This window comes from Saccopteryx leptura, chromosome 2, assembly GCF_036850995.1.
Source record: "Saccopteryx leptura isolate mSacLep1 chromosome 2, mSacLep1_pri_phased_curated, whole genome shotgun sequence".
Taxonomy (NCBI): Eukaryota; Metazoa; Chordata; class Mammalia; order Chiroptera; family Emballonuridae; genus Saccopteryx; species Saccopteryx leptura.
In genome coordinates, this window is record NC_089504.1 from 183,758,187 (window position 1) to 183,773,418 (window position 15,232).

The window sequence follows — 15,232 nt, forward strand, 5'->3', positions numbered from 1 at the left end:
GCTAGATATGCTAAGCATTCCGTAGTGCAGAAATGGTGGCACCTAAAACAGTGCTCTGGCCTGACCTGTGGTAGCACAGTGGATAAAGCGTCAACCTGGAATGCTGAGGTCACCAATTAAAAACCCTGGGCTTGCCCAGTCAAGGCACATACAAGCAGCAGCTGCTACAAATTGATGCTTCCCGTTCCCCCTCCCTCTCTCCTCTCTCTAAAAAAAAATTAAAAATCAATAAATATTGGCCCTAAAAAAAAATTAAAAATCAATAAATATTGGCCCTGGCCGGTTGGCTCAGCGGTAGAGCGTGGGCCTGGCGTGCGGGGGACCCGGGTTCGATTCCCGGCCAGGGCACATAGGAGAAGCGCCCATCTACTTCTCCACCCCTCCCCCTCTCCTTCCTCTGTCTCTCTCTTCCCCTCCCGCAGCCAAGGCTCCATTGGAGCAAAGATGGCCCGGGCGCTGGGGATGGCTCCTTGGCCTCTGCCCCAGGCGCTAGAGTGGCTCTGGTCGCGGCAGAGCGTCGCCCCCTGGTGGGCGTGCCGGGTGGATCCCGGTCCGGCGCATGCGGGAGTCTGTCTGACTGTCTCTCCCCGTTTCCAGTTTCAGAAAAAAAAAAAAAAAATCAATAAATATTTAAAAACAAGCAAACAAACAGTGCTCTGGGTAAGAACCTTTTTTTTTTTTTTTTTTTTTTTCCCTGTACTTCTTTGAAGCTGGAAACGGGGAGAGACAAACTCCCGCATGTGCCCGACCGGGATCCACCCGGCACGCCCACCAGGGGGCGACGCTCTGCCCCTCCGGGGCGTCGCTCTGCCGCGACCAGAGCCACTCTAGCACCTGGGGCAGAGGCCAAGGAGCCATCCCCAGCGCCCGGGCCATCTTTGCTCCAATGGAGCCTCGCTGCGGGAGGGGAAGAGAGAGACAGAGAGGAAGGAGAGGGACAGAGAGGAAGGAGAGGGGGAGGGGTGGAGAAGCAGATGGGTGCTTCTCCTATGTGCCCTGGCCGGGAATCGAACCCGGGTCCCCCGCACACCAGGCCCACGCTCTACCGCTGAGCCAACCGGCCAGGGCCTGGGTAAGAAGCTTTGATTCACATGATGAAATAACCTTAAGTACGTTCCGAAGGCTCCTGATTCATACCTTTGTCCAAAGGTACTGTCAAAATCTTTTTAGTATATTTAAATCCTAAACTTGAAAGCTATGATGTTTAATATGGTAGCTACTAGCCACATGTGACTACTGAGCCCTTGAAATGTGACTAGTATGAAATGAGATGTTCTATAAAATGAAAAATACATGCCTTGGCCAGTTTGCTCAGTGGTAGAGTGTCCACCTGGCGGGTGAAGTCCCGGGTTCAATTTCCCATCAGGGCACACAAGAGAAGCGACCATCTGCTTCTCCACCTCTCCCCCTCCTTTCTTTCCTCTCCCGCAGTCATGGCTGGATTGATTCAAGCACACTGGCCCCAGGCGCTGAGGATGGCTCAGTGGAGCCTCTGCCTCAGGAGCTAAAAATAACTTAGTTCTAAGCATGACCCCAGGTGGGCAGAGCATCAGCCCAAGATGGTCACCGGGTGGATCTCAGTTAGCAGTGCATGCAGGAATCTATCATCCCTCCTCTCACTTAAATAAATTAAAAAAAAAAGTATATACACACACACATCAGATTTTGAAGCCTTAGTATGAAAAAATAATGTAAAATATCCCAATAATTTTAAAATTATTGTTGAAATATCATTTTGGTATAGTGCATTTAATAAAATATATTAAAATTATTTTCACTTTTCTTTAATATGGCCACCAAAAAATTAAAAATTATACATCTAGTTTTCATTATATTTCTACTGGAAAGCACCACTCTAAGGAGGCTAAGCCATTTCTTATTAGTTCATTGGGGTCCTAAACAATCCATTCTTTGTTATCAGGTATCCTGAGAAAAGAATTAACCAGCAATTTAGGCAAAATGCCTAATGTTTACACAGCTTCATACATTTCACCTCTCAAGCGACTTCTATGCTTCAAAGTGTCTAGTTCTATTTATTTCAAAGAAAAAAATAATCTACGTTAGCACTTCAGCACAAAGCCGGTTACCGCCTAACAGACATTCTAGGTATCACTTCAGCACCATTCTTAAAGCTCACTGACTTAATGAGAACAGTTTTCAGGTGGTTAAAAAAAATAAGATTGATGGATAAAGGAATAGATGAATAGATTGCATAAAAATGTTAATTGTAGAAACTAGGTAGTATGTATCTGAGTGTTCGCTCAATTTTTGCCTGTTATATATCTGAAAATTTCAAAAATAAATATGGGGTGGGGGGGGGAAGGACAGAATATGGCACTATGGCCTCAGATTTAAGTCTCATTAACATAAATACTTCATCCTAGGACAGTTCTGAGATCTAGGGATCATTCTGGAAAACTATGGGCTACAGGATCCATGACAATGACTTCATCATCATCTTCTTCAATGTATGTAGTTTGGCTTAACTATATCCAAAAGAACCGGAATAGTCTCTACTTACACTGAGCTTATGTGTCAGGCTCCATATATCTACCCAACATCTCCATGCCAAGTATTATTTCTTATCTCTTTTTTTTTTAATTATTTTTATTTATTCATTTTAGAGAGAGACAGAGAAAGATAGAGAGAGAGAAGGGCAGAAGAGCAGGAAGCATCAACTCCCATATGTGCCTTGACCAGGCAAGCCCAGGGTTTTGAACTGGCGACCTCATGGTTCCAGGTCAATGCTTGATCCACTGCACCACCACAGGTCAGGCTCTATTTTTTTTGAGAAGAAAAAAAATATATTAAGGAACTTAACCAAGGTCCTATCATAAGTGGTGGTGCAAAAATCTGGACCCAGGCAGTCTGGTTCCCAAGTCTATGTTCCCAACCAATTCATTATACTCTCAAAAGCATTATTAGAATACCAGCTCCAAAAAGGGGGAAGACTTTGTTTAGTTTACTGCTGTCATCTGACTCTTAGGAAAGGAGTAAGTGGGGGGAAAAAAGACAAACTGGCAGTGGCTCATGAGGAAATAAAGCAAACGTGTCTACATCTGCAGAGTCCTAGGCCTAAGAGAAGGCACTTACTCAGAAAAGCCTTTCCACTTCAGTAGATATTCCACTTGCCCCTTAACCACACGCCTATCTAGCACCTTCTCCACGACGTACTCCTCCTCATCCTCTGAAGAACTGTCAGCTGTTCGCTTGGTTTTCTTTCCCATGTCGCACACTCTTCCACCTGAAGGACTAAGGCCACTGGGTTCCTGCAAATGGAAAGGACAAAATGGTCAGAATCCATGTGAGGAGTTAAAACTCTCTGTCTCTTCCTTTTTTTAAAAAAAACTGTCCTCTCGTGCCATTAAGGGCCAGCCCTATACTCAGGACAGCCCTCTTAAATTGAGAGGGAGACTGCTGTGTGTCCTGCCAGACCCCCTGTTAAAACTGAGCACAGGGGAACAGAGAAAGCATGGGCCAGGACAAGTGGCTGTCTCTTCTTGATGAGATGTAGAGGGTATAACACAATGCCATGTACCCTTCTCTCAGGTCAAGCATTCTACATACGAATACTAAGAATTTAATAAAAAATTGGGTATATCGCTTGACCAGGCAGTGGTGCAGTGGATAGAGCATCGGACTGGGAAGCGGAAGACTCAGGTTTGAGACCCCGAGGTCACCAGCTTGAGCGCGGGCTCATCTGGTTTGAGCAAAAAAGCTCACCAGCTTGAGCCCAAGGTCACTGGCTCAAGCAAGGGGTTACTCAGTCTGCTGAAGGCCCACGGTCAAGGCACATATGAGAAAGCAATCAATGAACAACTAAGGTGTTGCAATGCACAACGAAAAACTAATGATTGATGCTTCTCATCTCTCCGTTCCTGTCTGTCTATCCCTCTCTCAGACTCTCTCTCTCTGTCTCTGTAAAGAAAAAAAAACAACGGGTATATCCCCACTTTCCCAATCACAAGTTTCTCTTCAACTAACGGGACCAAAATTAGATGGCACAATTGTCTAACTCATATAATTTCAGATTCCAAAATGACAAGTAGTGTGGCATGTTACTCCTGGCTACTTCAGTAACTGTTTACAACAAGCCAGGAACTCAAACAGAAATGTGGAAAACCTGCAGTTAAAAGAACCATGATAGAAATAAAACCTTTCCTTCCAAGGTAAACAAGGTTCTTTATAAAAATGAAAAAAAAAAAAAAAAAAAAAGCCACCAAAATGTAACTTTCCCCTGCTCTGAGCATCTTGACTGATCAGTCTCTTAGCAGCACAGAAAGGCCTGCTCAGCCATCTTTCACCACATTCTCTGTTACTCAGTACATTTCCCTTAAACAAACCAAGCTCCCCCTCAGAGAATCCATCAGCTCACAAAAGCAAGGCTGACATCTCAAACACACTAAGCCTCCTTTTTCATTTGGGAATGGGAGGGAGGAGAAAAAAATTTTTTAGTCCTAAAATCAAAATTAGTCATTGGATTGTTCAGTAATTCTCAAGGCTCAACTAATCCAAATAGTTAAGGAGGTACCTCTCCTCTTAACTCAAGCTGACTTCAGGACAAAGAATGAGGAGGAGGAAAAAGAAGTCTGGCTCCAGACTCACATCAACATGAAGCCTCAAAACACAGAAGAACTATTCATTGGCCCAAGGAAAGCTGAAGGCAACACAAATGAAAATTGAGTTAAGTGCAGAAATATGCACAACTGGGGAGGAGGGGGTGTTCCCCAACAGAGAATCTAGTTTTTAAAATTCCCATGTTATTACCATAATCATTTTTAAGAATTCTTCTTTAACCGTGTTAAATGGTGCCTACAGTCTGGATTATATATAGTGTAGCAGGAATTGTTTTCTTAGCTGAACTCCGTATTTACTTTGCTGTATTTTTAAAGATTTTTTTCAGCACTCTAAAAATATTTCCATCTTGACTAGGAGACTACTCCTAGGATTAGGTAAAGCCACTATTAATCTCAGAATTTTGTTCAGGTAAAGTAGCATAAAAAGTTACATTTACTAATTTACTTCAAATAACAAAATTTAAGGAATTATTCCAAGTATATATAGTTGGAAACCGTATCTCCAGAACTTGCTACCAATAGGTCTGCCCACCAAATAAACTGCCTGTACCCATTAGGGCCCTGTAATAAAACTAAGTTTTCATTAAAACACTTGATTTGGAAGAGGGTGTGGGCAGAAGAATGTAAGTAGAGGGTTTCTAAATAATTTTTCCATGAATTTAGAAAGGAGTCCTAAGCTTCAAAATATATATATATGATTTGATTTATTTAAAATTTAAACAGACTCTGACCTCACCAGAGACAGGAAATTTTCTATTCCAGGGAGAGGACCCCACCCCACCCCCACTCACCTTGGAATTTCCGGGAGCTGAGCAGTTTAGGTCAAGAGCGCTGGGGTTAAAACCAGCCCTGGGTTAGATGCACGCAGTTAAGCATTGTGGCTATGGCCTCCCCTGCCTCACGAGGAAAAACAAGAATTTACATGTGTTCTTCTGTTTGAGGGAGAAAAGAGGAAAATCTCCCTTTATACCTTCATGCAGAAGAGACGGCCTAAAGGGAGATGATGAATGGGGGTTCTCTTTACCTACCGGATCGCCCCAGTTCTTTCTTTCCCTCTGGGCTAACAGGAGGGGCCTTACCTCCTAGGTCTGGGGCTTGGCGGGCTGGCAGCTCCCCCGCCCCCACCCAGCTGCCTGGGCGCCACTGCGCAGCTGTCCCAGTCCGTTGCCATGGCAACTGGCAGCCTTACTAGACTAAGAGGGGGAGAGGCCAACTGAAAAATTGAAAGCCTTAACTTTCCTTTTCAGTGCAGGCTGGGTGAAGAAGTTGGAAGGTACCACCTACCTCGGCCTCAAGGCTAAGGCATTCGGAGCTCGAGGGAACTGGTTCTTGGGTTTTAAATCCAGAACTTGTGCTTATTCCTTTAAAAGCACTGGGAATTAATCAATACCATTTTAAAATCATCTAACAGGATTATAGCTCAACTGGAAGGGGGAGGGGAAAGGCCATGTCCTACAATAGGATCAGTGCAAACCACCCAACCCCTAATCCAGCCCACCAGAAGCACTTTACACAAGACCTCTCTTCTACCATCTGTCACTGAACAGTTAATTAAAATTGCTTGGGGGTAGGAAGGCGAGGAGGAGAGACAACACAAGTGTAAGGAGAGTATTTGGGATACTATATAACCAGGGGTAGTCAACCTTTTTATACCTACCGCCCACTTTTGTATCTCTGTTAGTAGTAATATTTTCTAACCGCCCACCGGTTCCACAGTAATGCTGTTTTATAAAGTAGGGAAGTAACTTTACTTTATAAAATTTATAAAGCAGTTACAGCAAGTTAAAGCATATAATAATAATTACTTACCAAGTACTTTATGTCAGATTTTTGCTTAGTTTGGCAGAATAAATCTTTATAACACAACTTACTATAGTTAAATCTATCTTTTTATTTATACTTTGGTTGTTCTGCTACTGCCCACCCTGAAAGCTGGAGCGCCCACTAGTGGGCAGTAGAGTCCAGGTTGACTACCACTGAGCTATATAACTGCCCTTCTTAGGGAGATTACTAGATACAGAAACAGAACCCAGAGCCTTGAAAAACTACCAAAGAACCTTTCAACTCAAATTATAGATACAAAAAAATGTTAACCCTTAAGTAGTTTTTAAAAAGGGAAGGGGAGAGCAATCCAGCCACAACCATTACTGTTAAAACCACTTCTCCATCCAGGCTGGGCCGCTAGTTGGTTTAGTGTCATCCCAATATGCAAAGTTTACGGTTTGATCTCCCATCAGGGCACAAACAAGAATCAACCAATGGAGCAACAAATCCGATGCTTCTTTATCTCTCTCTCCCTCTCTCTCTAAAAAAAATCAATAAAAATAAAAAATAAATCTACCAATTAGTACATTAATAGGTGGAGCAACAAACTGATGTTTCTAAGGGGTGGGGGAAAGGGAGTAAAAAAAAAAAGAAATCAATGTTTCTCTCTCTAAAATCAATAAATTGAAAAAAAAAAACCCACTTCTCATTAGTTCTTATAATGTTATATAACAAGTTTTAAAATAATCACTACCCATCGGAAAAAATATATAATTAAAAATTACGTATATCAATAATCTGTAATACTTGAGAAAAGGAGGACTAGGATAAAGATCTTAGAGACTTGCAGTTCCATAAATCTGCATTTCTCCTGGCCCTAAAGAACACTTTAGAGAGCTCCAAAACCTGCTCTGTTTTATAGATATTTGTCTTTAGAGCTAGAGGTAGCTGCCATAGGAGAGTAGTAAAAAGGAGCTACCAAAAGTAACCCGATTTGAGGAAAAAGCAGAGAACGAGGACTATTTTAGTTATCAAACCGAAGAAATTACCTGTATAGGATATGAGAGCAAAGTAGACAAGTTTTCAACTATAGAAGATTTACTCAACTTTTAATGGACCCATCATGAAATCTGATTAAATGTTGCCTTTTTTTAATTCTTCCAACTTTCAAAAAGCTTTTCAGTTAAGGGATCACAAGAAAAATATTTAGATGTTCTAAATTAAAATTATAGCAGCTTGAGAGTGAAAGAGATAGAACATTAGTCTCTTAATAGTTGTGAACTAGTCCTGGCCAGTTGGCTCGGTGGTAGAGTGTCGGCCTGGCGTGCAGAAGTCCCGGGTTCGATTCCCGGCCAGGGCACACAGGAGAAGCGCCCATCTGCTTCTCCACCCCTCCCCCTCTCCTTCCTCTCTGTCTCTCTCTTCCCCTCCCGCAGCGAGGCTCCATTGGAGCAAAGATGGCCCGGGCGCTGGGGATGGCTCCTTGGTCTCTGCCCCAGGCGCTAGAGTGGCTCTGGTCGTGGCAGAGCGACGCCCCGGAGGGGCAGAGCATCGCCCCCTGGTGGGCAGAGCGTCCCCCCTGGTGGGCGTGCCGGGTGGCACATGTGGGAGTCTGACTGTCTCTCCCCGTTTCTAGCTTCAGAAAAATACAAAAAAAAAAAAAAAAAAAATAGTTGTGAACTAGTCCTGACAAAAAATTGCTCATTTTTCCTATATATCAGCTGGGTTTTTAAAAAATGTTTATTTTATTGAATTTAGAGAAAGAGACAGAGACAGGAACATCAACCTGCTCCTGTGTGTGCTCTGACCAGAACTGAACCAGCAACCTCAGTGCTTCGGGATGATGCTCTAACCAAACACATTTTCCAGCCAGGGCTATATCTGTTGGAATTTAAAATTAAATTACAGTCATTATTTCTTAAATTATCCAAGAGAGAATACCAGGATCCTATGTATTTTATTTACACATGAACTTTCCAATCTGCTACCCACAGCTAATCCATAGGAGTAGTCACTTCTTCTTTGAGGACTCTACTGTGCCTGTCCCAGAACCAGCTGTTTCAACTGCTCCCACCTCCTCTGTCTATAGTGAATGTAAATCCGTTCAGACTGGTTACATCTTTCTCCCCTCTACCTGACATATAAAAATGCTTGCAAAATTCTGGGACAACAGGCATATTGTCTACCTTCCCCAGCCAGGCTGCTGGTGGTTTATACTCCATGCCTCAAGACAGGGTATGTTTGCTCGTTTTGCTAGCAATGGCATGATAAACCCTTTCTTTTAGACTTTCAGCAGTGGAAGTTAAATTACTTTTTTTCTGGTATATGAAAACAATGCCAAAGGAACTGGATCAGAATTCTGATTGTATGATAAACTTGCCATGTGTGATCTTGAGTAAATAAGTTTCGATCTAACTCCACAATCACTAAAATAGGCCAAATAAATCCCCACTGCCTACCTCCTAGGGAAAGAGTGAGTTTATGTTGAAACCAAAAAGCTGTTCAGTGCCCTAAAGAGAAGCTTTTGTAAAAATATTATAGGGCCGAATACAACAGCAGCAAGAAATATGACCTTCCAAATTCCTAAGCTGTTAAACCATATCACATGCAATAACTTCTGCAACTCAACATGTTAGCAGACAGCAAGAAAGGAGGAACAGTGTCTGTTAATTAAGTGATAAACTAATAAAATAAACCTCCAGAGAAAAGGCAGGTATGTTCTCTCTTAAGAGTAAAATACCTCTTCTGCTTTAAAACTCAGAAAAGCACATGAGAGGACAGAATGAAAAGACTGACTAAAAGTAATTCTGTGAAGAGATAAAGGACAGGAAAGAAGGAGAGCAACACCAACACTTCATTTATTTTTTTAGTGAGCTAGAGACAGACAGGAAGAGAGACGAGAAGCATCAGCTCATAATGATGGCATCTTAGTTGTTCATTGATTTTTTCTGAGTCTTACTGGGGGGCTCCAGCAGAGCCAGTGACCCCTTGCTTAAGCCAATAAACTTTGGGCTCAAACCAGCGACCATGGGGTCATGTCCATGATCCCACGCTCAAGCCAACAACCTTGCGCCCAAGCCAGGTGAGCCCACACTCAAGCTGACAACCTACCTTGGGATTTCAAACCTGGGTCCTCAGCGTCCCCGGCCGAAGCTCTATCCACTGCGTCACCACCTGGTCAGGCACACCAACACTTTAGGAACACTAACCTGTTAGGAAAAAAAAAAGGAATTCAAGGAGGAAAAGGACAAAAATAATCTGGAGTCCACCCATCTCCCTAAAACATCTGGGAATAGAGTCAGATCAATTCCCTCTTTCCATTCTTAAGAACCTAAAGTGGCCCTGGCCGGTTGGCTCAGCGGTAGAGCGTCGGCCTGGCGTGCAGGGGACCCGGGTTCGATTCCCGGCCAGGGCACATAGGAGAAGCGCCCATTTGCTTCTCCACCCCCGCCCCCTCCTTCCTCTCTGTCTCTCTCTTCAGCCAAGTCTCCATTGGAGCAAAGATGGCCGGGGCGCTGGGGATGGCTCCTTGGCCTCTGCCCCAGGCGCTAGAGTGGCTCTGGTCGCGGCAGAGCGACGCCCCGGAGGGGCAGAGCATCGCCCCCTGGTGGGCAGAGCGTAGCCCCTGGTGGGCGTGCCGGGTGGATCCCGGTAGGGGGCGCCGGGTGGATCCCGGTTGGGCGCATGCGGGAGTCTGTCTGACTGTCTCTCCCGGTTTCCAGCTTCAGAAAAATACAAAAAAAAAAAAAAAAAGAACCTAAAGTGCACATGGCTGAGATCCATTACTCTTTGGGAAATAATTTTTTCCCACCATCTCTGTTTGTTTATTTACTTATTTTAGAAATTAAACTTAATGGGGTGACATTGATCAATAAGAGTACATAGATTTCAGGTGAACATTTCTATAGCACTTGAATAGTTGATTATGTTGTGTGCCCATCACCCAAAATCAAAGGAAAATGGGTTTTGTAACAGCTGACAAATCAAATTGGGCCTGATGCCAGGAGTTGGAGTCGAACCATAATATTCTGTAAAGAAGGGCATGCAATTGTTTTGTAAATCTCCTGGACAGTCACAGATCAGAAGCTGGCAAGTATGATGACAAAGTTCTGATGGAATGTGTCTTATCTTAACCTTGAAGTTACAGATCTGCTCAGGAGCAGCAGTAAGAAATGAGAAATGCACTCAGACATGGAAGGAGACATAATTCTCTTTTAGACAGTGCAACCCAGTGTATTAGGGTCAAATGAAACACAAAGCCAGATGGACTATTTAAGGACTAGAGCCCGGGCCAGATAAAGCATCAAGACTGGTGGTGGTTCACACTGAGCTTGGGAGGAGGTAGGGTTTTAGTATGAGAAATGAGACATGACTGGCAGGAGGACGGAGTGATTAAGGCAAAATCCTGATACTGTGCAGGAGGAAGAGAGGATGAGCCTCTCAGTGCAACCTTATCCTTGTGGAAATCTCCATGGGATGGGGAGAGGTGCTTCTCAAATTTCCAGTCTTCAGGCATAACATCTCTAAGCCCTCTCTTGAATATACACAGGAACTCTCTGTTAAAGGCATCAACATCTACAGATTCCAGTAATTTAACTACCCATAAGGATACAAGAAATAGTGGGTCCCACCAACCCTTCATGTCAATGATATAAGGCAAATTCACCTTACAGACTTGAGTGCCAAATAGACACCTAAACCAGGGAACTGGTGAGAGCTGGCTTTGGAAACACATCAAAGAGCATTGTATTTAGGCAGTCAGAACCTTCATTTCAAGCCAATGATAGGGGATGTCTTTAATAAATGAAAATAATCTTCCCCCCCAAAAGGGGGGGGCGAGGAAGAGCTGAGGTGGTGAAGCAGAAAGAGAACAAAAAAAATCCCACACATTACAAGGATAAAAGAAGCCTGGCCAGGTGGTGGCGCAGTGGATGGAGCGTCGGACTGGGATGCGGAAGGACCCAGGTTCGAGACCCCAAGGTCGCCAGCTTGAGCACGGGCTCATCTGGCTTGAGCAAAGAGCTCACCAGCTTAGACCCAAGGTCGCTGGCTCCAGCAGGGGGTTACTCGGTCTGCTGAAGGCCCGTGGTCAGGGCACATGTGAGAGGGCAATCAATGAACAACTAAGAAGTTGCAACGCGCAACGAGAAACTGATGATTGATGCTTCTCATCTCTCTCCGTTCCTGTCTGTCTGTCCCTGTCTATCTCTGCCTTTGTAAAAAAAAAAAAAGAAAGAAAAAAATATTAAAAAACTGCCAATTGGCCCTAGCCAGTTGGCTCAGGGTCAAGTGTTGGCCCGGTGTGTGGATGCCCCGGGTTCAATTCCTAGTCAGGGCACACAGAGGAAGTGCCCGTCTGCTTCTCCACCCCTCCCCCTCCTGTCTTTCTCTCTCTCTCTTCCCTTCCTGCAGCCATGGCTTGATTGGAGTGAGTTGGCCCCGGGTGCTGAGGATAGCTCCAGGGTCTCTGCCTCAGGTGCTAAGAAGAGCTCATTTGCTGAGCAACGAAGCATCGCCCCCTAGTGGGCTTGCCGGTGGATCCCGGTCAGGGCACATGCCAGAGTCTGTCTCTCTGCCTCCCCTCCTCTCACTGAATTAAAAAACTGCCAATCCCCAGATATTAAAGAGCGGGGAGGCCTGACCTGTGGTGGCGCAGTGGATAAAGCGTCGACCTGGAAATGCTGAGGTCGCCGGTTCGAAACCCTGGGCTTGCCTGGTCAAGGCACATATGGGAGTTGATGCTTCCAGCTCCTCCCCCCTTCTCTCCCTCTGTCTCTCCCTCTCCTCGCTAAAATGAAAAAAAAAAAAAAATTAAAGAAGCTGGGGAAATCCAGAAGAACAAATGATGACTAAAACGTGTATTAACCAATCAGTTCTGAAACCCCAGAACCACCCATATTGGGTCTCTATCTGTCTGCTCTGTATAGTTCAGGCTCTGCTCCAGTCCCTCCAGTCTCTTTTCAATGCCAGCTGCCTTGGTGGCTTTTCTCAGATCCTGGGGTAGCAAATTTTATTATCATCACTACTTTCAAGTAAAAGCATACATATATATAACACAATTTTAAATCTTTCTCTAGGTTTTCATTGAATTACTTAAAAAGTAATAGAGCCTGACCTATGGTGGCATAGTGAATAAAGTGTCGACCTGGAATGCTGTTGTTGTGGGTTCAAAGCCCCGGCTTGCCTGGTAAGGCACATACAAGAAGCAACTACTACAATTTGATGTTTCCCACTCTTCCCCCTGCCTTTCTATTAATTTATTTATTTTGGGATGCTAAAGTCGCTGGTTCAAAACCCTGGGCTTGCCAGGTCAAGGCACATACAGCAAGCAATAGACAAACAACTAAAGTGAAGCAACTGCCCTGGCCGGTTGGCTCAGTGGTAGAGCGTCGGCCTGGCGTGCAGGAGTCCCGGGTTCAATTCCTGGCCAGGGCACACAGGAGAGGCGCCCACCTGCTTCTCCACCCTTTCCCCTCTCCTTCCTCTCTGTCTCTCTCTTCCCCTCCCGCAGCCAAGGCTCCATTGGAGCAAAGTTGGCTCAGGCGCTGAGGATGACTCTGTGGCCTCTGCCCCAGGCACTAGAATGGCTCTAGTTGCAGCGGAGCAACGCCCCAGATGGGCAGAGCATCTCCCCCTGGTGGGCATGCTGGGTGGATACCGGTCGGGCACATGCGAGAGTCTGTCTGACGGCCTCCCTGTTTCCAACTTCAGAAAAAAAAAAAGTGAAGCAACTATGAATTGATACTTCTTGTCCCCCACCGCTGTAAAATCAATAAATAAAATCTTTAAAAGAAAAAAAAGGGCAAAATCCTCCAGAAAAAAAGTCATTCTAAAGTGTTAGAAACTGTGAGGACATATGCAAAGCTCCCCATTACATGTATTAATTAAATATGCCAGCAATTTTCATCTAGTGTGCGTGGTGAGAAATTTTAAAACATGTAACACCTGACTATTTAGTTAGGAGCACTGATGTCTTTTCCCTTAGTTTCTCAAATAAAAAATGACAACAATAGGCGTCTGGTGTGAATGAATAAAAATTATACATATTTTTTTGTGAGATCAGCAAAAAAAATTGTTTTTGGTGTGCCACAGAATTTTAGTAATTAGTTTACGTGTGCCATGAGATGAAGAGGTTGAAAATTGCTGCAATCTGCCACTGATGGGTGACTTCAGTGGGCCCAGGCTTGAGAAATTCCCAGATCTCCCCTAAGGTCCTTGGGGAAAGCTAATGGATTAAGTAAAGATTTAAATTGTCAGCTACAACATCGTCTTTAGAGTGTCCTCTCTCTATCTAGCCTTATTGTAACAAATAAAACAGATGAGAAGAAACCAAGTTTACAAATTTACAAAAAATCAAGTATCCTTGATTATCCAAGCCTTCTGCTCCAGTGAGCAAAGGCCTTTTTTCTTTTAAATTAAAACATATACATCATAAATGGAGATAAGGGCTGCCTCATACATTTTTAAAATTTTTTTCATGAGAGAGAAAGAGAGAGATGGAAGCATCAACTCGTAGTTCCACTTAGTTGTTATACTCAGGGAAGCTTCTCGTATGTGCCCTGACAGGGGATTGAATCTGTGACCTTGGTGTGCCAGGTGGATGCTCTATCTACTTAGCAATACAGCCAGAGCCCTGACTTATTTTATTTGGCTGCACGTCCTTCAAGATCAGACCAACATTAAAAAATATGAATTGAGCCCTGGCCAGATATCTCTGTTAGAGCATCAGCCTGAAGCACAGAGGTTGCCGGTTTGGGCACATACAGGGTCAGGGCACATACAGGAATGGGTTGATGTTCCTCTCTCTTTCTTCCTTCCTCTCTGGCTAAAATCAATAAATTAAAAAACTTTTTTTAAAAAAATGAATTTAAAAAGAGAAAAATTTAAATGAATGTGTACTACAGAAATACTCAGAAATGCTTGTAGTTATATATAAGTCTGGTTCTCTGGTATATTTAGCAATAACACACAAATTCTTGATATAATTACCAGATCACATTCCCACAAAATAATTTCATTCCCTTTATTAAAATCTACTGAATTTCTCCTCTCAAGTGTCAGTCTTCTTTAAATTCTGTTAGGGCAGCACACTTAAACCATCAGGGGGCAAGAGGTTAGATACCAAGATTTATGACAAAGTAGAATTTGGCATCACTATGGGCAAATGCCTTCCAGATGGTACTTTCCAACAACTCTATCCTTGGAATGTAGTGAGCTCATCTCAAGGCACTACAGCCTCAGGTGGGCGTTAATCTCACACCTACCATCTCTTAATTAAATGTGATGATCCAGGAAATAGTAGATCCTGGCATCTTTCATAAAGAACCTGGAGATTTCATCATAAACAAATCTTAAGAAAAATGAGTAATAGCCATGTTTGAGTACATTATTATGAATCTTAGATTTTTCCATACCACTTTAGTAGAACATGTTCACAAAATACGGAAGGGATATAGGAGAACTAAAGTGTCCACCCCCAAATAAAGTTATGGTCATAAAGCATTTTTCAAACAGCTATGACATAAAGACTTGGGGCTCACACTGGCATCATCTAGTTTGTACAGAGTTTGGACATCGGCAGATTAAAGATTACAAATATCCCTTCAAGTCATTTTAACACAACCTCTATTTTAAGAAAGTTTCTACTATGCAGACAATTTACGTGCTCTCATAATCTAAGTTTAGTGAAGACATTCTAGAGACATAAAAATTAATTTGTATAACCATAACTAAAATCTCTAAAATATCCCTAGTTTACTGTTGAGATTTTATTAGAATGTAAATCAATATGCTAAAATTTGATTAACACATGCTGACAAAGTTTTTATATATAATAATTGGAATAAGAAAGATAGCTCAGACTATAAAACTTCAGGGAGTAAAAGAGAGCA

General features: G+C 43.3%; 1 protein-coding gene and 1 non-coding gene across 10 annotated transcripts in view; both read right to left on the reverse strand.

Annotated features, from left to right (window-relative positions):
- The window catches only part of CBX5 (chromobox 5), a 44,441-nt gene that overhangs the window by 15,322 nt on the left and 13,887 nt on the right, over positions 1–15,232 (reverse strand). For 3 of the 9 annotated variants that reach the window (XM_066369671.1, XM_066369672.1, XM_066369673.1), the window contains exons 2-3: positions 9,453–9,550; positions 3,094–3,269 (exon numbers count right to left, since the gene is read on the reverse strand). In XM_066369671.1, coding sequence (XP_066225768.1) covers positions 3,094–3,227 — 134 coding nt within the window. In that variant the 5' untranslated portion in view covers positions 3,228–3,269; positions 9,453–9,550. Of the gene's footprint in view, positions 1–3,093; positions 3,270–5,368; positions 5,584–5,605; positions 5,725–5,861; positions 5,899–9,452; positions 9,551–15,232 lie in introns of those variants that run through there. The other 6 variants (XM_066369675.1, XM_066369679.1, XM_066369678.1 and 3 more) reach the window with 5 other exon arrangements.
- On the reverse strand, positions 3,348–3,486 carry LOC136396162 (small Cajal body-specific RNA 11). Its single transcript, XR_010749568.1, has one exon. It is a non-coding gene; the product is annotated as a small Cajal body-specific RNA 11 (non-coding RNA).